The sequence below is a fragment of the Delphinapterus leucas genome, chromosome 12, assembly GCF_059928025.1.
Source record: "Delphinapterus leucas isolate spDelLeu-1000000601 "Yukka" chromosome 12, BTC_Dleu_Yukka2, whole genome shotgun sequence".
Taxonomy (NCBI): domain Eukaryota; kingdom Metazoa; phylum Chordata; class Mammalia; order Artiodactyla; family Monodontidae; genus Delphinapterus; species Delphinapterus leucas.
The window spans coordinates 28,016,388-28,041,544 of NC_143140.1; the positions used below are offsets into that span (position 1 = coordinate 28,016,388).

The 25,157-nt window shown below is 40.3% G+C and overlaps 2 protein-coding genes across 17 annotated transcripts in view; one reads left to right on the top strand and one right to left on the bottom strand.

The window, feature by feature from the left end:
• RARS2 (arginyl-tRNA synthetase 2, mitochondrial) overlaps window positions 1-22,283 on the bottom strand; it is a 121,414-nt gene extending 99,131 nt beyond the window's left edge. The window contains 2 exon segments of the mRNA XM_089921838.1: window positions 180-253; window positions 22,180-22,283. Coding sequence (XP_089777964.1) covers window positions 180-253; window positions 22,180-22,215 — 110 coding nt within the window. The 5' untranslated portion in view covers window positions 22,216-22,283.
• A 70-nt stretch (window positions 22,284-22,353) lies between these two features.
• Window positions 22,354-25,157, top strand: part of ORC3 (origin recognition complex subunit 3) — a 77,813-nt gene continuing 75,009 nt past the window's right edge. For 6 of the 16 annotated variants that reach the window (XM_089921825.1, XM_089921834.1, XM_089921829.1 and 3 more), the window contains exons 1-2: window positions 22,364-22,452; window positions 24,856-24,916. Coding sequence is in view for 8 of the 16 variants with exons in the window: in XM_089921832.1 (XP_089777958.1) it covers window positions 22,429-22,452 (24 nt within the window). In the remaining 8 variants the exon portion in view is untranslated. Of the gene's footprint in view, window positions 22,453-23,456; window positions 24,917-25,157 lie in introns of all 16 variants that reach the window. The other 10 variants (XM_089921824.1, XM_089921822.1, XM_089921823.1 and 7 more) reach the window with 5 other exon arrangements.

Here is a 25,157-nt window from a genome sequence, read left to right on the forward strand (position 1 = left end):
GCCATGTCAGTATGTAAAATACAGATTTTAATTTTATTATTTAAATCCATGGGAATAATAGGTTAAATCATATATTAAGGTTAATTTCAAGGACTATTTTGTAAATTGAAGAGTAACTTTTTTCGTATATTGACAAAGCCAGCCACATTCTAGATCATTACAAATATATTATACTTAACTCTTTTCTGGAAATTGGAACTGCAGATATTGACTTGATCAAGTATTCTGGAGGAAGATCCAACACTCTTGAAAGCTAAAAATCAAAAAGAACAAACAGCACAAGATTGTTAATATATTTGTTCCAGATTCAATAGAATGCTACTCAACAATTGAAAAAAAATATTGAGACACAACACAAATGAGCTACAAATGCACTATGCAATGTGATAAAAGCCAGACTCAAAAGGCTATATAATGTATGATTCAGTTTATTTGACATTCTGGAAAACCCAAAACTGTAAGGATAAAGATTAGATCAGTGGTTGCCAGGGGTTGAAGATGAGAAAAGGGTTTGACCATAAATTGGCAAATAGAACTGTTTACTAAAAAGGATGAATTTTATATTTATAAATTTTAAAAACTTTTTATTTATTTATTTTTTACAAAAAGAGAAGGGATGAACTGCTGGGACCAAAGATAATTTTCTTTTTAATTCATTCATAAAATCTTTTTGTGTTAGGCACTGTTTTAGGAGTTGGGGATACAGCAGTGAATAAAAGAAACAAAAATCTCATGCTATTTAAATAAACAAGCAAACAAATACATAATGGGGGGAAAATCTGACCCCCAGCCTCTATCAAAAGTTTATTCGTTTGTTTATTTATTTATTTATGGCTGTGTTGGGTCTTCGTTGCTGTGCGCAGGCTTTCTCTAGTTGCAGTGACCAGGGGCTACTCCTTGGTGCGTGGGCTTCTCATTTAGGTGACTTCTCTTTGTTGCGGAGCATGGGCTCTAGGCACGCGGGCTTCAGCAGTTGTGGCATGCGGGCTCAGTAGTTGTGGCTCGCAGACTCTAGAGCCCAGGCTCAGTAGTTGTGACTCTCAGGCTTAGTTTCTCCGCGGCATGTGGGATCTTCCCGGACCAGGGCTCGAACCCGTGTCCCCTGCATTGGCAGGTGGATTCTTAACCACTGCACCACCAGGGAAGTCCCTACTCGTATTTTTGAAAAGCTCACTGAATGACTGTAATGCACAGTCATAGTTGTGAACTACTGCCTTCATCAGGAACTCAAATTATGCCTGATTTTTCTTTGAAACAATCCTATGACTTTCATACTATTATAGCCTTCATTTCATGAATGATGAAACTGAAGTACAGAGAATTTATGTAACTTGCTTAGGTGGAAAAGCTGGGATGTAAACACAAGCTATCTATAACCAGAACCTACCTTCAACCCCTATGTCATATCGATACCCTTTCAACAAAAAATGCATGAAAACGAAACAGTGAAGATAGCAGTACAGCCATAATGAATTTAAAACTGTCTTCATCTTTCTTGCCCACTTCCTCAATCCTTACGCAGCCTCTGCAATGGACAAGTCATGGCTGGTGAGAGAGAAGGGAAAGGGAGTAATGGGGTAAATAGGAAAAGTAAAGAATGTAAGAAGAAGCAATCTTAATCTTCCTCAGAGGGGTAAGTGTTCAGAAGGGAAGGAATAAAACTAAAGTCACTATCTCCATTATTAGTAATAATATTTACCCTATTATCAAAAGAAATCGTTTGCTGAATTTCATTAACGTAAAAAAAAGGTCAAAACTTGCAGACCAGGAGCTGTCATTTACCTTTAAGATACTCTGTATATTTCTGCTGATCAAGTGTATGTTGATTTTTTAAATCTCAGAGTACAGTCTTTATTTTTAAATTCTAGCCTTTAGGAACTGAATTACTGTATCCTTTACAAAAAAAGGCTTTTTTTCCTTAAGATACTTTCCCAGAAGTGGATAAATACTTCCAAAGCACTTACAGAATAAAGGCTGTAACTGTTCATGTTTATATTACAAAATGTTCCTGCCAAAACAGATACATCAGTAATAAAGATTCTATTATAATTTCTCTTAAAAAAAATTCAAATTCCAGTTCCACTTTTACTGTCTATGAGCCCTTGGGAAAGTCATTTTACATCAACAAGCTTAAGTTTTCACATTTGAAAAATGGGGATAATAAATCTATTAATAATAAACTAGGGCTCTTGTGAGGACTAACAAAATTGTGTCACATAATAAGCATGTAATAAATATTATTTCCTTCTTCCTTTAAAAGGTTTTATTTTGGGAGACTTCCCTGGCAGTCCAGTGGTTAAGACTCTGCATTTCCATTGCAGGGGGAACGGGTTCAATCCCTAGTCAGGGAAATAAGATCCCGCATTTTGGACATAATGTCTTTCAAACTTACCCATAACCTTCTCCTATAAGACCTTCTGCCTATCTTAGATATAACTAAACTCTACTGGAAAAAAAAAAAAAAGGAACGTCATTCACCATCCAGTTATACATGGATTAAGTCATTAGCCACTGCAGTTTCTGACCGATAATGAACCCTGAGAGGAGTTCAGGGCAAAAAACAGGATGAGGCACACTGTACTGTGGAAAAACAGGCCCCTTAGATAGTTCTATGTATATCTCAGGAAGAATTTTAATAACCAGATTCTTGCATCTTCCCATATCTAGAAAAGCACCAAAATCATTAAGAGATATCTGTTCCTTGTGACTAGCTGTCATCTTTTACTGAGATGTAAGCCTGACTGCACATATTCCCCACCCAACAATCATGATTAAACTGGCTTCTCCCCCTACCTCTTCGGAGTTTACTCAGAGCTACTGAGTGGCTGTCTCCCAGGATACAGTCATCAGTAAGGTCCCTGAATAAAGCTGAAACTGACAACTCACACCTCTTACATAGTGCATTTTTTCCAACAAAGGCCAATTTTTTAATCTTTATCTCACAAATAAGTTGTGAACTTTGGAATGTAAAAATATTACCTAGGACCAACACAAAAAATTCTCTGATACAAACTAAACACTACTTAAAGTTTATTTCTTCTACCATACCTCATTTGCTCCAAAAGAGCTCTGAGGGGGTTTAAACCATAAAAATAAAATGGAGGTATGAAATTGTGCCAGCAAACTCAAGCTAAAGATAATCAGGCTTCTTGGCAACCAAGGTGCAAAGGGAATCTACACAGCACTTTTTACCTCGTAAGAGATAAAGCAAGTCGGTAGGAACAAAGTTTTCCTAGAAGTAAATTCTAAGACCAAGTTATATACACATGAAGATGTGAAGACCAAAATAGAAAATACCTTCAATAGTAATTTTACAAAGGCACAGAAACATTCTTATATGATGTAAATTTAAAAAACCAAGAAGAAAGAGACTGGAGAGAAAGGAGGAATGGGGAGTAACTGTTTAATAAGGACAGTTTCAGTTTGGCAAGATGAAAATATTCTGGAGATGGTTGGTGGTGATGGTTGCATAACAATGTGAATGTACTTAATGCCACTGAACTGTACATTTTAAAATGGTTAAGATGGTAAACTTTATATTAGAGAAACGCAAATCAAAAATAAAATGAGGTATCATCTCACACTGGTCAGAATGGCTATCATTAAAAACTCTACAAATAAATCCTGGAGAGGATGTGAAGAAAAGGGAAGCTTCCTACACTGTTGGTGGGAATGTAAGTTGGTACAGCCACTATGAAGAACAGTGTGGGGCTTCCCTGGTGGCGCAGTGGTTGGGAGTCCGCCTGCCGATGCAGGGGACACGGGTTCGTGCCCCGGTCCGGGAAGATCCCACATGCCGCGGAGCGGCTGGGCCCATGAGCCATGGCCGCTGAGCCTGCGCGTCCGGAGCCTGTGCTCCGCAACGGGAGAGGCCACAACACTGAGAGGCCTGCGTACCTCAAAAAAAAAAAAAAAAAAAGAAAAGAACAGTGTGGAGGTTCCTCAGAAAACTAAAAATAGAACTACCATATGATCCAGCAATCCCCCTCCTGGGCATAGATCCGGAAAAGATGAAAACCCTAATTTGAAAAGATACATTCATCCCAATGTTCACTGCAGCACTAATCACAGTAGCCAAGACATGGAAGCAACCTAAATGTCCATCGACAGATCAACAGACAAAGAAGATGTTACATATATTCAAGGGGATACCATTCAGGCATTAAAAAGAACGAAATAATGCCATTTGCAGCAACATGGATGCAACTAGAGATTATCATACTAAGTGAGTAAGTCAGAAAGAGAAAGACAAATACCATATGATATCACTTATATGTGGAATCTAAAAACATGACAAAAATGAACCTATCTACAAAACAGAAACAGACTCACACACATAGAGAACAGAGTTGTGGTTGCCAAGGGGGAGAGGTTTGGGGAGGGATGGAGTGGGAGGCTGGGGTTAGCAGATGTAAGCTATTATATATGGAATGGATAAACAAGGTCCTACTGTACAGCACAGGGAACTATATTCAGTATCCTGTGACAAACCATAATGGAAAATATAGAAAAAGTATATATATGTATAAATGAATCACTCTGCTGTATAGCAGAAATTAACAGATCATAAATCAACTATACTTCAATAAGACAACAAACCATAAAAAAAGATGTTAAGTTTTATGTTATGTGTATTTTCCCACAATTAAAAACAAAACCCAAAAAGACTTTGGGATTAAGTAGTAGAAAGAAGTCTTCTTTACATAATCTCTCATTTCCTACCCATTATCAAATTAAAATGAAAAGGAAGGAAGAACGGAGAGGAGAAAGAAAGGAAGGTAGGTCACAGGCTGGTTGGTTCTCCAGCAAAAAATACACATGATAGGCATAGCCCAAAGATATAAACTTCAAAAGTGGTAACCAAGCAAAGATACACCAGACTCTGAGAAGAAATGGGGCAGCCCTGTTTGGCAAGGCTCCTAAGCTGAATTAACTATTCTCATTAATACCCAAATCTGGAGAGAAAACACTGAATGAATTCCATTATTTTTTTCATCTATGACTGAGAGATGCTACAGAACTGCGGGCAAGAATGAGGAAAAGAGAAGTGATCTCCAGCACAAGTGAAGCTTCTAGGGCAGAATCTGAGGGCCTCCCCAATGGAAACACAACACATTCCCCAATTACAGGGAGTAAATCCTGATATTGTGCTGCATGGGCAGGAAGAATCAGAGGAGGAACTTTTATAGGAAGATGGGAAAATATCAGAACTAGCCAGCAAAAATATGCCAAGTCAGAACTCAGGAGTAACGTGTACAGGTCACCACGACCTCCTGGAGAGACAAAAGAGGAGTGGAAAGCTGCAGAGTTTATATTTTTGTAATCACAAAAGTGAGGTGAGCCAAGAACAATTCTGAAATGGAGAGTGAAGAAGTCCCCCACACAATGCGGAAGCAAATATAAAGTCTGGGCAGAGCTGTCAAGCACTGGTAAGTGAAAAAGAACAGGCATCAAAAACAGACAAACAAACTGAAAGAGACAGAGATACGGAGAGGGAGGGGCAGGGACTGAAAGAAAAAGAATGAAAGGAATGTGGCATACAGGACATCAAAGAACTCTAGAAGAAAAATATAACGATACATTCTTCATAAGGGCTTCCAGATTTGTGAATAAGCAAGAACTGAAAGATGGAAAAACAACAGAGATAAAAAAGGAGTCTAAAGATTAAATAAATCGATGATCAAACATTTATTATAGAACTATTAATTAGGAAACACAAAGGAAGAGTGTACTCAGAATTGAAAATAAAAGTATAACACATAAGGGCTAAGATAATCAGATAATACAGATTTTGAAAAACATAGGGGCTTCCCTGGTGGCGTAGTGGTTGAGAGTCCGCCTGCCGATGCAGGGGACACGGGTTTGTGCCCGGGTCCGGGAAGATCCCACCTGCCGCGAAGCTGCTGGGCCCGTGAGCCATGGCCGCTGAGCCTGCGCGTCCGGAGCCTGTGCTCCGCAATGGGAGAGGCCACAACAGTGAGAGGCCCGTGTACCGCAAAAAAAAAACAGCAACAAAAAAAAAACCCCATAAGGAGATCAAATAAAATTGGGTACAAGATAATCCAACTTTAGGATAACTGGTGCCCCTAAAATACAAAAAGAGCAGCAGCAAAGAAGCAAGCAGACAGGAAGACAGGTACATTGGTTCTCCAGCAGCATTAAGGACAGAGAGACAAAGCACAAAGCCACACTCTTCACAAAGTGATAGTCAAGAAAAGATACAAAAGATTCTCAAGCAGAATGGAGCACCCTTATTTTAGCAGGGCTCCTACCTTAGTCTTATTTCCCAGAAGCCATCAAGATGAATAAAACCCAAGAAAAATATTCATAGATATATATCTTGGATCCCCCAAAAGCAGGGCCTGGGAAAAGGACTGTGTGCAGGTAGTTTATCTGGGAAGTGACTGCTGAGGGCAGAAGTGATATACTGGGGAGAGTGAGAGAGGAGAAAAAGTAAATACAAGATTGTGCTATCAAGTTCACTGCTATAGGCAATAGGGCCTTAATTTCTATCATACTTTTCAAGAGGGATACACAATGTATATCAAAGTGTCTATCCAAAAATAGGGAACAGGCGCTTCTATCCCCCAGTGACTGAGGGGTGTCCTTGAGGGTGTTCACTCCACCACGCTTGAGCCAAGTATGGGTTGGTAGCAGGCTTTTTGACAGCGTGAAGTGCTGTTAACGGTAAGTGAATGGAAGCACATGTGAAACTGTTCACTTAAGTGGCAGCTAGAACCAGGTGTGACCAAGGTGATAGGAGATTGGGCATAATAGCCAATAAAAGGGAAATCATCCCTGAAATTAAGAACGAAATCTGAATTGTTGTATGACTGCAATGGCACACCACTCAGCAGTAAAATGAAAGAACTGGACCTCTGTGCACCATTATGGGTAAATCTTTTTTAAAATTTGAAGGAAACAAACAAAAAAAACCCCAAGTTGCAGAAGGATAATTACAGTTTGATTCCCACTTATATAAAATTTAGTAACTTGAAAAAGAATACTATTTAGGGATACATTCCTAGGTAGTAAGTCACATGCACAGGCATGATAAACAAAACCTCATATGTGAGGAAAGAGTTTGCATCCAGGGATGGGTACCCAGGAGATTTTAATAGTGTTTGTAATAGTTTATTGCTCAAGCAGGGTGAAGGGTACATGGATACTAACAGTATTCTTCTCCATGATTAAATATCCCCCCCCCAAAAAAGGGAAACAAATGGAATCTATAGATCAAAATAAATGACTATGTCAGGAAAACATAATACAGAAAATTCAACACTGAGACACATCCTGGTCAAGTCGCTAAATTTCAAAAATAAAGCACCCAATCAAAAAAACTCCAGAGATGAAATAAATGTACTTTACTTTGTAGCCATGTTACCTAATCACAAAGATCATGATTTGGTTAAAGTAAATTATTTAGCAATGATATTATATAGGGCAAAATTCATCTACTAGAGAAGCTGCAAACTGATTTGCTTATTTCACTTGCTCAGTTCTTTCCTTAATTTGAATTAGTTGCCAACATATGAAAATTGGAAAAAATTAAAATAACATTAGATTGTTATATGACATTTGCATCTGTAGTATCAGACTTTGGAAAATCAAAAATCAGAAGTAAACAATCTGGTGTTATTGCTTTATTTCTAAAAGGAAGATTTTTAATATTTCTAAATTTATTATTTTCATATTATTTCTAAACATGCTAATTTTCTAGTTATTAACCCTCCTTTTGATATGTCTAGGATTATTTTATCTGAGAAATCATAATTTCTTAAAAAAACAAAAGTTAAAAAAAAACCCTTCTTGAAAAATCTACTCATAAAGAAATCCAGACAATTAAGCCACGTATCAGGAAAAGGATTGGTGGTAAGCAATGTATCCAATTCAAAATAAAGTGAGTAAGAGACAAGTCATGCAAATACCATTAATAAACAGACTAAGTGCTACAAACTTTGAGAAAGTTACTGAAACAAATTAGGAAAGGTAGAGGAAAGTTATACCAACTATAAGAGTGCTAATGTTCTCTTCTTTCATGGCAAGGGTTGATACTGCCTAAATCTGAAACATCAAGATTTTTAAAAATTTATAATTAACATACAATATTATATTAGTTTCAGGTGTACAACACAGTGATGCATGAAATGATCACCAAAATAAGTGCAGTTACCATCTGTCACCATACAAAGTTACAGTGTTATTGACTATATTCCTTATGTGTATGTTAACATCCCATAACAACGTATTTTACAGCTGTAAGTTTGTACCTCTTAATTCCTTTTACCTATTTTGTCCAACCCCCCACCCACTCCCCTCTGGTAAAAACCAGTCTGTTCTCTGTATCTAGGAGTCTCTGAAACATCAAGATTTTAAAAAATAAGCTCCAAATTGTGATGTTCTTCATAATCTCTTAACTGTAGAGGACTCGTTTAGGAAATTGATCAATAATTCTTTGAATTGCACTTTGGATTCTTTTTCTTTCATTATATTCAAGCTAAACTGTGTTTAATACTTAAAACTGCATTTAGGTTATGAGTACGTGGGGAATCATAATAGTATTATACTTTTAGCAGTTGGACATTTTCCATTATAAAACCTAAAAAAATAAAAGCTTGTTACAATACAGTCCAATTTTTATAAAAAGCATATCTATTCTGTCTTCCCATCTTCCTTCTTTTTTCTGCCTGTATATCTGCAAAGAAATGTATCTAACATAGAGGTCAATGTTAGGGATAACTTTATTTTTTAAATTCTATGTGCTGTAATTCTTTACAATAAGCAGGTATTATTTTTGCAAAAATGAGAAAGATTTTTTTCTTTACCAAAGCACAACTTTATAAAAGTATCTACTGTTAAGGAATTCCTACTGAAAATTAAGCAGTATGGTTCAGATATATAGCTTTCTGTTTATTTAACTTCATGTGGGGCTACTGGGCTGCACCCTGCAGGCCTGCAAGCCTTGTTGGATGCCCAGCCTGGAGACCGAAGAAAGAGCCCAGAGACAGCTACAGAGACACTACTGATTTATCGGATAGAGGATCTTACACGTCTGAAGCAAAAGGTCCTGTAGCAACACCCCGCTGTGTATGACTGACGGCAGACAGGACATGGCAGCCATCTTCGCTACTTGGGAGAGAACGAGGCTACCATTTATAGGGGGAATTGACGTCAGGTTGGCTCAACAGTTACCAGAAAAACTAGCAGCTGAGGCAGGGGGCAAGCAAGTAGGCGGTTACTGATTAAGCCCTATAATTAAGAGGACTGGGTAGTTATGTGAGTGAAGCAGGGACTGATCAGCAGGGAATATACAGACAGCAAGGGAACAGCCATCTTGAATGGCCTGATCATACAGGTGCTAAAGCTTTCACCTAGGGTAATGGATAATAATTAGGTCCCCAACACCAGAAAGCCGCTGGGGTGGTGGTGGTGTGGAGAGGGGCTTCAAAATACCCCATCCTCAGAACTCTAACAGATAATATAATGACTAATGAATACTGCATGCATACAATACAAACACAATTCTAAGTACCCTATTTATATTAATTCATTGAACGTTAATGACAAGCCTATAAGGTAGCTAAATAATTTTCCACATTTTACAGATGAAGTACAGTGAACTTACACACCTATCAGAGAAGCTGGATTTTAACCCACATGTCTTTTGTTCTTAGTCCCTATACCAGTGGTTCTCACATTTTGCACATGGGAATGACCCAGGGATCTTTAGAAAACACCGAGGTCTGGCTTCCACATGTAAGTATTCTGTCTAATTAATACAGGGTATGACCTGGGCAACAGATGCTAAAAAGTTCTGGGGGTTGATTCTAATGTGAGGTAGAGCGTGGGGACCACTGAACTACACCTTTCTGCTTCCTGGTCATCCCTGGCTAGTGGTTATCAAGCCCGGATGAACACCAAAATCCCCTGATAAGGTTGAGAACTTCAAGGCTCCCACCCCACCCCAGCTCAAGGGGCCTGGGCTTAGGTATTTTTTTCAATGCTTCTCAGGTGATTCCAGTCTCAAGTATACAAAGCTTGAGAAGCACTGCAGAGGGAGACACTAGCTGCCTTCCACTTTAACGCTCAGTGCCCAAACTAGTGAGGGATCTTAATTAATTTGAGGAGTATCTTTTAAATGGGGTGGGCGCACACACAGACACACACACACAAAGAAACAAAGAAAAAGGAACCACTGTCAAATGTCAGAGAGCGTGGTTTTTAATTCACCTACAGTCTCACAGGTTCAGAACTATTCTGGAAATAATAGGACTTGTCTCTGAGACTGAACTTAGTGTTTTCTCTGATGAAAATGTGACCTATGAGTTTCCTTAGCTACAGATTTCTTTTTTTCCCCTTTAGCTAAAGGTGTTTCTCCTGGCGTTGGGCTTCATCTAGGGCTACCACAGGTGAAACAAGAGCCTATTGATAACTATCTACTTGAGGCCTCAGATTAGTGAAAGAAAAAATTTTTACAGAATATGCTAAAAGTTTACTCAGTTGAAAATAAAATAAGAAAAGAAGACTAAGGTTCAAAACTTTAGAGCTAAAAACAGAGGAATAAAATCCACAAAACAGGGGACTTCCCTGGTGGTACAGTGGTTAAGAATCTGCCTGCCAATGCAGGGGACACAGTTCAATCCCTGGTCCGGGGCGATCCCACATGCCGCGGAGCAACTAAGCCCATGCACCACAACTACTGAGCCTGCGCTCTAGAGCCCACAAGCCACAACTACCGAACCTGCATGCTACAACTAACGAAGCCCACGTACCTAGAGCCCGTGGCTCCACAACAAGAGAAGCCACCGCAATGAGAAGCCCACGCACTGCAAGGAAGAGTAGCCCCCGCTTGCTGCAACTAGAGAAAGCCCACATGCAGCAACGCAGTCAAAAATAAATAAATAAAACTTATATTAAAAAAAAAACCCAAAAACATTAATCACAGTCCTTGAGAAATAAACTAAATAACTTCCAACTGAATGAAGGGGAAATCTGAGGTTGAAAAATAAACTAAATAACTTCCAACTGAATGAAGAGGAAATCTGAGGTTGAAAGTAGAAGCACTTTTTTTTTTTTTTTTTTTTTTTTGCGGTACGCGGACCTCTCACTGTTGTGGCCTCTCCCGTTGTGGAGCACAGGCTCCGGACGCGCAGGCTCAGCGGCCATGGCTCACGGGCCTAGTGGCTCCGCGGCATGTGGGATCTTCCCAGACCGGGGCACGAACCCGTGTCCCCTGCATCGGCAGGCTGACTCTCAACCACTGCGCCACTAGGGAAGCCCCAGAAGCACTTCTTGAAGGGAGTATCAAAAGTGAAAATATACATATGCCAGATCTGGTTTGGGAACCTAAGACCAGAGATTCTCATGTATAATAATGACTAATATGTATTGAGTGCTCACAATGTACCAGGTACAATTCTGCCTTGGATTTGGCAACCTGAAGTCAAAGATTCTAATGTAATAGAATCTTTGGCTTCTAGGGTACCCAGCATGAGCGAGCCATTAATTAATCAGCTTGTGGGCAGTTCTCAACCATTTCTTCCCCTGGCACACAGGCACACATAAGTCTTACGGTTAGTACTCAGGTACTGAACATAAAGCCAAAAAATATCCTATCAGTCTGGCTCTAGATAGGCTCTAAATTCATTTAGGAGCTAAGCTTGCCAGGTTCAAGATCAAAATCTCCAATAACCACATAAAAACCCTAATTTTGCAGATGAAAAAGAGATCCTTATGCTTTAGTAACCAAACATGTAGGTGGCAGAACTGATATCTTATGAAAATTAGTTCTGTATTTTATAACAGTCTACAAGGCAATGAGTTTTAAAATTCTTGAAAGATTATCAATCACTCTTCCAGATCTTAAATTACTTAAACTGTCAATTACCACTTGTTATTCCTCAGTTCTGACTCTCTAATATAACCAGGTCAGCTGTGGATGTTTGCCACCAAGAGCCAATGCACGAGTACTCCCACATCTGAAGAGATAGTCTTCAGGTCTGAATTAGCTCAAAGACTCAAGGAGTCAGCAAACGAGGTATCAACGGAAACTTCGGGGTTCAGAAATGAACTTCCCAAATGATTTGATGAGCAAGTCATTCACAATTATTTATAATGAAAGAAATTTAGCATGGCTCTTACAGAACTTGTGGTCTGAAGCAGAACTGAATGCTAGTGGGCCTGTGAGAATAGGTTAGAAGCAAAGCACACACCTAGATAATTCAGTCAGTTACTGTAGCTCATCTGAATGTGGATGAGTAATCTGCCCAATGTAACCAGTTCTAAACTGAAATACTTATGTTGGGAAGATATTTCAGCTTAGGACTGGATGACAACAACTGGACAAGTTTAACTGCTCCTTGAGGTTACACCTGAGATCTGACAACAAAACACCTCAGCAGTCAAGGAGGCCTCTCCTCTATTCACAGTTAGCAGTGTATCTCCTCTATCAAGTTACGTAGATATAAATTAATAAGGAGGGGAGCTTAAGGCCCTTAAAAAAATCTAACAATTACGTAACAACGAAATGTAGTTTGTGAGCTTATACTGGAAAAAAAGGCTGTTGAAAAACATCAACAAAACTAGAATGGATTGTAAATTAGATAAAAGTGAATCAGTGTGACTACCCAAAGCAATCTACAGTTTCAGGGCAATCCCTATCAAACCACCAATGGCATTTTTCACAGAACTAGAACAAAAAATTGCACAGTTTGTATGGAAACACAAAAGACCCCGAACGGCCAAAACAATCTTGAGAAAGAAAAACAGAGCTGGAGGAATCAGACTCCTGGACTTCAGACTATACTACAAAGCTACAGTAATCAAGACAGTATGGTACTGGCACAAAAACAGAAATAGAGATCAATGGAACAGGATAGAAAGCCCAAAGACAAACCCACGCACATATGGTCACCTTATCTTTGATAAAGGAGGCAAGAGTATACAATGGAGAAAAGACAGTGTCTTCAATAAGTGGTGCTGGGAAAACTGGACAGGTACATGTAAAAGGATGAAATTAGAACATTCCCTAACGCCATACACAAAAATAAACTCCAAATGGATTAAAGACCTAAATGTAAGGCCAGACACTATAAAATTCTTAGAGGAAAACATAGGAAGAACACTCTATGACATAAATCACAGCAAGATCCTTTTTGACCCACCTCCTAGAGAAATGGAAATAAAAACAAAAATAAACAAATGGGACCTAATGAAACTTAAAAACTTTTGCACAGCAAAGGAAACCATAAACGAGACAGAAAGACAACCCTCAGAATGGGAGAAAATATTTGCAAATGAAGCAACTGACAAAGGATTAATCTCCAAAACTTACAAGCAGCTCATGCAGCTCAATAACAAAAAAACAAACAACCCAATACAAAAATGGGCAGAAGACCTAAACAGACATTTCTCCAAATAACATATACAGATTGCCAACAAACACATGAAAAGATGCTCAACATCACTAATCATTAGAGAAGTGCAAATCAAAACTACAATGAGGTATCACCTCACACCAGTCAGAATGACCATCATCAAAAAATCTAGAAACAATAAATGCTGGAGAGGGTGTGGAGAAAAGGGAACCCTCTTGCACTGTTGGTGGGAATGTAAATTGATACAGCCACTATGGAGAACAGTATGGAGGTTCCTTAAAAAACTAAAAATAGAACTACCATACAACCCAGCAATCCCACTACTGGGCATATACACTGAGAAAACCATAATTCAAAAAGAGTCATGTACCACAATGTTCATTGCAGCTTTATTTACCATAGCCAGGACATGGAAACAACCTAAGTGTCCATCGACAGATGAATGTATAAAGAAGATGTGGCACATATATACAATGGAATGTTACTCAGCCATAAAAAGAAACGAAATTGAGTTATTTGTAGTGAGGTGGATGGACCTAGAGTCTGTCATACAGAGTGAAGTAAGTCAGAAAGAGAAAAACGAATACCGTATGCTAACACATATATATAGAATCTAAAAAAAAAAAGGTTCTGATGAACCTAGGGGCAGGACAGGAATAAAGGCACAGACGTAGAGAATGGACTTGAGGACAGAGGGAGGGGGAAGGGTAAGCTAGGAAGAAGTGAGAGAGTAGTACTGACATATATACACTACCAAATGTAAAAACAGATAGCTAGTGGGAAGCAACTGCATAGCACAGAGAGATCAGCTGGGTGCTCTGCGACCACCTAGAGGGGTGGGATAAGGAGGGTGGGAGGGAGACGCAAGACGGAGGGGATATGGGGATATACGGATATATGTATGCATATAGCTGATTCACTTTGTTATACAGCAGCAACTAACAAAACACTATAAAGCAATTATAGTCCAATAAGGATGTTAAAAAAAAGAAAAAAAAGTGTATCAGTGTGATATGAATCTAGTAGCTGTATTGTGGTTATATAAGGTAAGCCTTGTTTTTAGGAAGTAAACAATTGCATTAGGAGGTTACGGAGCATGATTTATGAAACCCACCCTCAAATGATACAGGAAAACAGATTATACAGATATAGAGAGAAAGATGAAGCAAATGTGGTAAAATGTTAATTGGTGAATCTGGATAAGGGTATATGGAGTTCCTTTGTACTACTCTCATGACTTTTCTCTAAGTTTGAAAATACTTCAAAATTAAAAGGAATTAAAATCAACCAGCTGAATTTATTCTAAACTTAACATCAAAACCTAAATGAAAAGGAAGTGAGAAAGGGAAACAAATCTACACTCTGTCATTATGTTTCTGAGCCAGAAATAGTGCTGAATATTTTACAAAAGTCATTCTACAGAATCCAAAGAATTTCGATTTTGAGTCAGACAGTTGGGTTGGTTAATCACTGAACTCCACAATTTTGTAGCTCTGTGACTTTAGATTATTCTTTTCATCTTCTTGAGTCTCAGGGTCCTCCTCTATAAAATGGAGATAATGCTACCAAGAGCACAAGATGATTGAGATGATTAAGTGAGATGATAATATCAAGTACTGCACATCTTATCTGCATAGCACTGTGCTAAGGGTTGGGAGAGAAATCTCTATGGGACTCTTAAGTTTCTGCCGTGTCTTGTAAGCAAAGCCCAAACTGCTCTTTGTTCTGGACTATCTTTCCAAGGAGGTTTATATAACAAACAGCTTTGTGAGACAGAAATAGTGTCCCACATCAGAACAAAGGGGAACATGGTTGCTGCCATTATAAAGGTCTCAGGGTCCTCTCCTATATAACACACACACTGCCTGTGCAGGTATCATCTGACCCTCTTCACCATGCCCTGTGGGAAGAAGAGGAGCTTGGGGAACCCACACAAGAAAATGTTGATACTCTGGCTACTACTTTTGCTGGGAATAATAAAATAATAAAAGCCTTTTATTTCGCCCAGGGCTCTCATATTTTCTGCCACCATCCATGAACTATGGCTGACTAACTTGTAGGGTAAAATCACAAACCCCTCACCGTTCTCGACACTAAGCACTTTCTGTTAATATTACCTCATTAAACCTGATCAATAGCCCTGTAAAGTTCAGCAAAACGCTGCATGGTACCAGTAAGGTATTCCACAAATAGTTACTATTATCTTCTTCATTATCATCATCATCATTAATCTTTGCAATAATCCTGTAAATGAGAAATCAATACCATCATCTGATAGCTGACGGGTTAATTAAAAGCTGCCAAGAGTAAGTCAGTCACATTCGTGAAGGGGCTGGAATTTGAATTCTTTCTACCATGTCATCTCACAGCTTTAAAATTATGAACTCATTTGGTGAAGCTGCAAGCTTTATATTATATCCCAACAGCTATGTTTCAGGCACTTCGCTGATCTGGGGAAATAACAGTGAATAAAATATGCTCTCTGTCTTTGTGAAGCTTATAGAGGAAATATACACCAAAACAAGTAACACAAGACCAAATAATCGTTAACTCTTATAAGTGTTATGACAGAAGCAAACAAGGGACTGAGATAGAGGATAACTGGAGGACATAGTTTCCAAACTATAGGTTGTCAGTTGGGAAAAAATTCAGTGAGTCCCAACCAGCATTTTTTGGAAAAATGAAGCAGCACAGAATAGAAAAGAATGCACACACATTATAAAGTATTGTTTTGTGAAACTTCCATCTAGCATAGGAAGTCATGGTATAAAATCATTTCCTTTAGGCACAGGGAATAATCTATGCAATGGGAATGTAATGGCAATGTTAAGAACTTGCTATGTTGGAAAACCAGAAAATTAGTGTGGCTACCATCCTACAGAAAGAAGGGATAGAGTGGCATGAATTGAGGTTGGAAAGAAAGATGTTAAGGTTCTGACAGTGAGTTTGTGTAGTTTTAAACAGATAAGTGATATGATTTGATTTACATTCTAGAAGTCACCTTTGTTGCTATAAGGAGAATGGATTGGAGAGAGGGCAAGAAAGGAAACAGAAAGACCCATCAGAATGCTGGTGTAAGCAGCTGAAGCAGGTGATAATGGTAGCTTGGCTTGGGGTGTGGGAATGAAGGGACAGCAGCGATGGAAAAGAGTGAATGAATTCAAGGTGTTACTCTGAAGACAGAATCAGTAGAACTTGCTGAAGTGAGCATCAGAGGTATACTCTAAACAGTCAGTCACACCCAAATATTGTGGTTCCATGCACATGCCATGCTCTACCATGTCAGCGTCTATGCACATGCTCTTCTTGAAATACCCTATCCCCACCAAGCTCTCACTCTACTCTACAACTCTACACATCCTCTCCTCAGGACTGAGCCCCAACACAGCCTTCTCTGACACTAAGAAGCTGTCTTCTCCATATTCCCTTAGCACTTCACAAACGCTTCTAACACACTGGTTACAGACTGCACTGAAATTACCTGTTTATACAGCTGTTTCTCAAGTTACCCTGGAGCCATGCCAGGGCAGAAGGCATATTCCATTCACTTTCAACCTGGGGACTGACAGTGCTTAGAAAACTTTAGACTCAAAGAACCAGAGAAATAGCAACATAAAAAGAACCAGAGAAATGGCAACATAAAAAAATCCCAGCTTTGTTGGTTTTGAAGATGGAAAAATGAGGCCGTGAGCCAGTGTAGGAGTGGCTAAGATGACTGAGTAGGAAGACCCTGAACTCACCTCCTCCCAGGGGCACACCAAAATTACAACTATTTACAGAGTAACTATTGATGACAAAGACCCAAAGACTAGCAGAAAATGTCTTCTTACAATTAAAGACATAAAGAAGGAACCACAACTAGATGGGTAGGAGCGGTGGAGAACAGTATAGTCAACACCCATACCCCGAGATGGGCAACCCACAAAAGGGAGGAAAATTACAACAGCAGAGGTTCTCCCAAATGAGCCAGGGGTCTGAGCCCCACATCAGGCTCCCCAGCCTGGAGGTCCTACACAAGGAAGACAAGTCTCAGAACATTTGGCTTTGAAGGGTAGTGGGGCTTACTTTCAGGAGAGCCAGAGGGCTATAACAAACAGACTCCGCTTTTAAAGGGCACACACAAAATCTCAAACACTCTGAGACCTGGCAGAAGCAGTAATTTGAAAGGAGCAAAAATAAATAAATGAGCCTATGTCAAACTAAAAAACTTTTGCACAGCAAAGGAAACTACCAACAAAATGAAAAAGCCCACCTACTGAATGGGAGAAGATACTTGCAAATATACATCTGACAAGGGGTTAACATCCAAAATATACAAAAAACTAATAAAACTCAACATCAGAAAAAAACCCAACCTACCCCAAACCCCCCCCAAAAAACCAACAACCCAATTAAAGAGTGGGTAGAGGACCTGAACATTTTCCCAAGATATACAGATGGCCAACTGGCACATGAAAAGATGCTCAACATCACTAATCATCAGGCACATGCAGATCAAAACAATGAGGTATCAATTCACACCTGTCAGAATGGCTATTATCAAAAGACAACAAATAAAAAGTGTTGGTGAGGATGTGGATAAAAGGGAACCCTTGTGCACTAATGTTGGGAATGTAAATTGGTGAAGCCACTATGTAAAATAGTTTGGAGATTTCTCAAAAATTTAAAAATAGAACTACCATACAATCTATGAATTCCACTTCTAGGTATATATCCAAAGAAAATAAAACACTAATTCAAAAAGATATACGCACCCCTGTGTTCATTATAGCATTACTTACTATAGTCAAGGTATGGAAGCAATGTCAGTGCCCATCAATAGAGGTATGGATAAAGAAGATGTGGTGTACGTATACCATAGACTATTATTCAGCTATAAAAAAAAAAAAGAAAAGGAGTCTTACCATTCGCTACGACATGGATGGATCTAGAGGATATTATGCTATGTAATATAAGTCACACAGAGAAAGGGAAATACAAATGAACAACCATAACCAAACAGGAACAGAGTTATAGCTACAGAGAACAATTGGTTGCTGGTGGGGAAGTGCTGGAGGGAGGAGAGAAACAGGTGAAGGAGATTAAAAAAAAACTATAGATTCATTAATCAAAATTTGCTGAATGAATGTACCCTTTCGTGTAATACATTCCTTCACTCCTAAACTGGGTAAGGACCCTCATTCACAGAGGTATGTATTGCACATATTTTTATTTTATTTATTTTTATCCTTGTTTCAGATCATCTCTTTTTTTAATTAATTTTGCGGGCTGAATTGGGTCTTCGTTGCTGTGCACGGGCTTTCTCTAGTTGCGGTGAGCAGAGGCTACTCTTTGTTGCTGTGTGCAGGCTTCTCATTGCAGTGGCTTCTCTTGTGGAGCACGGGCTCTAGGCGCGTGGGCTTCAGTAGTTGTGGCGTGCAGGCTCAGCAGTTGTGGCTCATGGGCTCTAGAGTGCAAGCTCAGCAGTTGTGGTGCACAGGTCTAGTTGCTTTGTGGCATGTGGGATCTTCCTGGACCATGGCTCGAACCCGTGTCCCCCGCATTGGCAGGTGGATTCTTAACCACTGTACCACCAGAGAAGTCCCAGATCATCTCTTGATGACCTTTTGTTTGGGGAAATATACCTTTACTTGGTTTATGTTGTCAGACAACTCTATTACATTCTGTTTAATGATCAGATTGTACTCCTTGCCTTCACAAACTAAACAGTATAGTGTATAAGAAGAAGCTGATTTTGAAGTTAGACAGATCTCTGTTCATAAACCAACTCTTCAATTTATTGACCAGGAGATGTGGGTAGCTTATTTAATCTCTCTAGATCTCAATTTGCTCAACTGTATCATAAGGTTAATATTTCTGTTTTAGGCTTGTCCCAGGGCTTAAATGTGAACGTGAAGTAATTAGCACAAATATACTCAATACATATGAATTCCTGTTTCTCCGACGTGCTTTCTTTACAAGGAAGAATATAGCCTTTGCAAAACTAAACACAAATTGCTTCTGGTCATGGCACCATCTTGACCTAAGGGCTTCGAATGGAAGCCACCTCACACACACAAAGCTTGGACACTGAGGTCTAAAACTACCTACGCTGGACATAGTTTACTGTCCACATTAACATGACTTTATTATTCCTTTGTCTTAATTAGCATAATTTTACTCTTCTGGGAGACTCCTGCCCAGACAAATAGCTAGATTGTTCACTATAGGAACTTCCTGAAAAATCTATCAATTCTGCAATATAAAGAAAGCATCAACAGTTCATGTCCTAAGAGTCCTTGCTCTTTCCATCAATCTTTTTTTTTTTTGGCACCGTGCGGCATGTGGGATTCTCAGTTCCCTGACCAGGGATCGAACCCGTGCCCCCTGCAGTGGAAGTGGTAAGCCCTAACCACTGGACCGCCAGGGAAGTCCCCCATCAATCTTAAAACTGTTAAGATCAGTATCCAATCCTCATCAAGCCATCTCCTCCACTTTCCTGTCCTCTCACCCTCTGCCACTGAAAGACCAGCCTTAAACCATACTTCAAATGCCTTTCCAGCGAGAGACACTACCAAAGCTCTGTTGCGTTAGTCCAGTAAGCCATGAACCCAGCTTTTTCTTATCAAATGGTCCATTGTTGATACTTGGGAAGCTGGCACTGGACAGGGCAGTACTGCTGCAGCAAAAATAGAAATGAAGTTTTCCCTCTCCTGAGAACAAGGAAAATAAAGGGAACAGTGAACAGGCTAGAGAAGAAACATAACCTGGCCTGAAAGAGTTAATCACTCCTAGTTTTTTTTTTTTTTTTTTTTAACTGTTACTAATCTCTTGTGTCTGTTAACTAGATTTGTACTTCACAAAGCTAACCTATTACTCTTTAACAACACTATGTGAATTACATCCTGGACTCCCTTGTAGCAGATCACCCTTGTAGCATTTGCATTTCAGAAAAGAGGTCACAGGCCTATAACCCAGAGACAAATGGACCCAATTATGGGGCTGCCTGAGGCCAGCTGTGACTATTTTGAAATAATGCAGGAAGAAGAAGAATGCAGGACCTTGACTACTTTGATCCTTATCTTATACCCCGGACTGCTGCGAGCCCCACATATAAAATCTTCTCCGATTCCCGAAGGAGAGGGGGACAAAGTTCTTGAGGCGCTAGCCTTCTGCGTTTTCCCTTCTGCCTGGCAGAAAAATAAAGCCATCTCTCTCTTCCTCCAAAATCTCTGTCTCCGTATTTCTGTTCGGTGTCGGTGCACAGGGAAGCCCATATTTCGGCAACAGTACATCTCCAAGCATAAAGTCAAGACAGAGGGATTTCCAGAAATACTGCAAAAATGAACTAAATGAAATACATATTATATGCCAGACAAAGTATGTCCACTAATGTGTCCATTAAAAGGAAATGGGTTTGTCAAAACTACAATGGAAAGTTTTGTTGAAAAACTGCATAGTTGGCCGACGCGTTTTAAAAATTATTTCTGATGAAATCTAATGTTCCAGTGTTTTATTCCCGTCCTCATTACAGAGTTGTTCAAATACTGAAACCGAGTCCCCCTAAAACCGAGTCCCTCTGCCGAGTTTATGATTAACCTCTCTATCCAAAACGTTATTCCCTTTCTTGTCTAACACCTGTTCCCCTCAAGACTGAGGAGTATCAAAGAAAAGGGGGGATTGAAACCGAGCAGGACCCCGCGGGGCCCCTCCCAGGTACAAAAGACGTTCTGTTTCCTTGTTTCTCATTGGTAGGGAAAAGGCTTAGCCCCCTAGACCTTCCCCGAGTTCCAAAGGGCAGATTCAAACTCTTACTCATCAGAAAAGTGAGGGCATACAGAAACAAAGGAAAAACAGTAAAACAACAGAGCAGCGAAAAAGAGGAATCCTAGTTCCCCCTCAGGGGATACACATAACAATATACTGTTATCTTAGAGTTCTTCTACTGGAACTAAGGCCCCAACCCAGGTGAAGGATGGTAACTACTAGCTAAGAAACCAGACTGGTCAGAACCTAGGGAATGAGAAGTTGACCTTTTCTGACCCTGGTGACTTCTACTAAAGCCTGTACTCTCAACCTTTGCCCCAATTCTATATTGAATTCACCTCTGCTCGAGCCACTTCATGAATATGCACATACCTTGAGCTTAATTACTTCCTCAATTTTGCCATCTGGGAAGATACTGCTTCGGGAAATATCCCCCCTCGCCCGTCCCCCTCCCCTTCTCCTTACTTGCTGCAAGTAATAAATCCTTCCTTCTCCAGATCTTTGGTTTGGTTGTGTCTTTTGCCCCCATGCTCACCAAGAGGCAAACCCAGTTTTCCGGTAACAATATGCTTCAGATTCAAGAAAAACAGGGTCTCATGTTATCTTTGGAGTTACCAAAAATAATGCTAGGACAGGCAGCGAAAATGACTGGAAGAGAAATGACCAGTTTTTAAACTAGATCCTTTCAAATGAAAATTCAGATCCATCATCAACTTCACTAAGCGTACGGAGCACTAATTTCTAAAGGGTCTAATCATGGCCCACTGACTTGCCACCCAGGTAAAGCACACTGAGCTGTCAGGCGGTAAGCCGTGAGGGAAGCAACACGTGCCTCTCAAGGTTTACTTTGCACTCTGAGAAACTGATCTGGGCCGCAAGCTCGACTCTCGACTGGGTTTGCCTCGGCGGCTCAAGCAGCTCCAAAAAGGGGGAAGGAGGCAGCAGAAACAAAAACAGGGTATCCGCGGAACCCGCCCTCCCGATGACTGGGGACTGGCCCGTAGCGGAGTTCGTGGCGCGGGGGCCCCCTTTATGCCAGTTTCCGGGCTCGTACCTGACAGGCGATAGACCTGCGGAAGCCGCACGCCATTTCTGTCGCCACGAAGCTGGTCCCAGCTGGATGGTGTTCAGCTTCGCCCCGCCCTCCTCTTCACGCCCCGCCTCCGAGCGCCGGAAGCCCGCCCCGGAAGGTGCTGCCAGCCAATCAAGGAGCCGCGTGGCCCACCACTAACCTCTGCCCCGCTGCCGCGAGGGAGCGCGGGAAATCCCGGGTGCGTCTGGAATTTCGCAGGTGGCGAGGACCATGGCCACCTCTTCGGTGTCCAAGGTATGTGGGGGCGGGCGCCCACTGGGACTCCACAGCCGCCTCATTCCCTTATGAAGAAGGGATGAAGCGGAGGTTACGTAGACCTCGTTGTACCGGCTCGAGGGGAGGGGATGGCGGTCCTAGCTGAGGCGTCTTTGCTCCACGTCCAGTGGAGGCCAGCTTTGCTTGGGGAGCGAAAACGCCGATCTGCCTTAGTGTTCTTTCTGCCTCGGAGGAATTTTAAGTTCTGGTTTGTGGAGGTCGGATGCCCCGAGGATGTGTCCCAGTCTCCCCTCCTTTTTCCTTATCACGTATATTTATTGTGAGCCAAAGGCTCTGTTAGGTACCGAGGTACAAGTGGTAAACAAAATAAACACAGATATTTCCATCATTACCGAAAATTCTATTAGACAGTGCTGTTACAGACCAAGTAAAGTAAGACCTTTAGTAATATTAGGAGTACGGCCGGAAACCCCTGAAAGTTTAGCTATCTAATAAAGCTGAGAATGCAGATAAGTTGCAAAGACATTTGTCCCTGTGTTGAAACAGTAAATTAATGAAGAAGGCTCTACCATGGATTTAATTTTTAATTTTGAGTAAAATTACATTAAAATAAAATGATGAGACTCAGTGCCTTCCAAGACTACATATTCTGGAGGCACTACGAGTCATAGGATTTAAGCGTACTGAAGACTGACCGACTGTGATGTTAGGTGCAAATGCCAGAAGAGCTTAACTGCTAGTATTTTTTTTTTTTTTTTTGCGGTACGCAGGCCTCTCACTGCTGTGGCCTCTCCTGTTGCGGAGCACAGGCTCAGTGGCCATGGCTCACGGGCCCAGCCGCTCCGCATAACTGCTAGTATTTTTTATGAGTGATGGTACTGTTTTTGTTTTGTCCTGGTTATAAAGTTCCATAGGTTTTCAGTGGTCTGTCCCCTAATCCTTTTTTTGCATAAGCCTTTCTTATTTTTGTGTATCTTGCAGAATTGTGAGAGGTTTGTTTTTTTTGTTTCTGTTTTTTTCAGGAAAACATTTATGACAAGAGAAGTGCTTGTATTGAGATGATGATGGAGACCTTACATAAATAAGAATCTTTAAGGATTATTTCATTGGTTCATGGAACTGTCAGCTTCCTTTTTTTTCCCCTATCTAAACTTTCCTTGTCATATATTTTGGTTATTGGTTCTCCTCCTAATTTCTTCCATCTCCAACACCATCACTTGATCAGTAGTGAAAAGTGGATAACGATATTACTCCTGTTGCCATACATCGGGATCCATTCCCAGCACTCTTCATGTCTCACTCCTTCATAGCTCCTTTTCCTGCTCCTGAATTACAGGTGGCTATAGAAAGGAGGCAGTGACAAGCTTGTCATAGCACCAAATGATTTTTCTAAAAAAATTTGTGTGTTTTAAATAGTTCCGTTAGTTGCAGATATAAGAATGTAAGGCACAATTCTTATTTTAGACCCTGTAATCCAATGGCCAGTTTATATTTGTACAGCAGTCTTTAGGTCTATCCTGAGATGACTTTTTCTAGCTATATTTCTTTCATTCTTTCACTTTCCATAGAAATGGGATTCTAAGAAGCTGTCCACGATGTACGGCTTTAGAATTGGTAGAACAGATGTGGGACCAGCAGCTTACGGCCTGTGTATCACTAGTCAGATAATAACATGAGACTAAATGTAGCTAGGAAATTACCAGAAAAATTATTTGGCAAGCATTGGTCCATCATGTATACTGATTGCCTAACGTATGTGTTAACATTATCCTAAACATTGGGGAAACAATTATGAATTAAATGCAGTCTGTACTCTGAAGGTGCTCACAAGCTACTTGGGGAGGCACTTCCCTGGCGGTTCAGTGGTTAAGACTCCACGCTTCCACTGCAGGGGGCATGGGTTTGATCCCTGGTCGGGCAACATGTACCACACACACACAAAAAAGATGATAAAATATATATATATATATATATATAAACTACTTGGGGAGACAGCTCCATAAATAACTGCCATACATAGTAAGGGTGACTTAAAGCGAAATAAAGATATTCAAGTACTGTCAGATATTAGGGGAAAGAATAATTCTGACTAGAGAATTGGAGAAGGTTTCCCAAAGCAGGTGAGTTTGAGTTGAACTTTAATGGACAAATGAGTAAGAATTTATCTGATGAAGAAAGGTGTATAAGGTGAATCAATAGCCAAAACTTGTCTGTGTCCTGTCAAGGTCCTAGATACTTGGAATTTAATTCAATAATAAATACTTCTTTTGAGGTGAGAGGGCATCAGTATTTTTAATCATCTTGATTTTCATTTAATAATGTATAGTACTAATGTTCTTCCTTCACTAGGTTTTATAAAAATGAAAAATGGAACCTTTCTGGGTTTAAATTTCATCAGCTTTTATTTTCTTTGTCTCTTAGATTAGGTCCCAAAGAGCAAAATCAAAGATGAGCTTCCCATGGGAAGGAGGAGAAAGAAGTGGTTAGTCCCCTTGTTGTTTAAGAATTTTCCTTCTGTAATTCAGATTGAAGAAAGATGATTTCTTAGCACTTTAAAGAAACGCCTTGGGGCTTCCCTGGTGGCGCAGTGGTTGAGAGTCCGTCTGACGATGTAGGGAACCCAGGAACATGGGTTCGTGCCCCGGTCTGGGAAGATCCCACATGCCGCGGAGCGGCTAGGCCCGTGAGCCATGGCCGCTGAGCCTGCGCATCCGGAGCCTGTG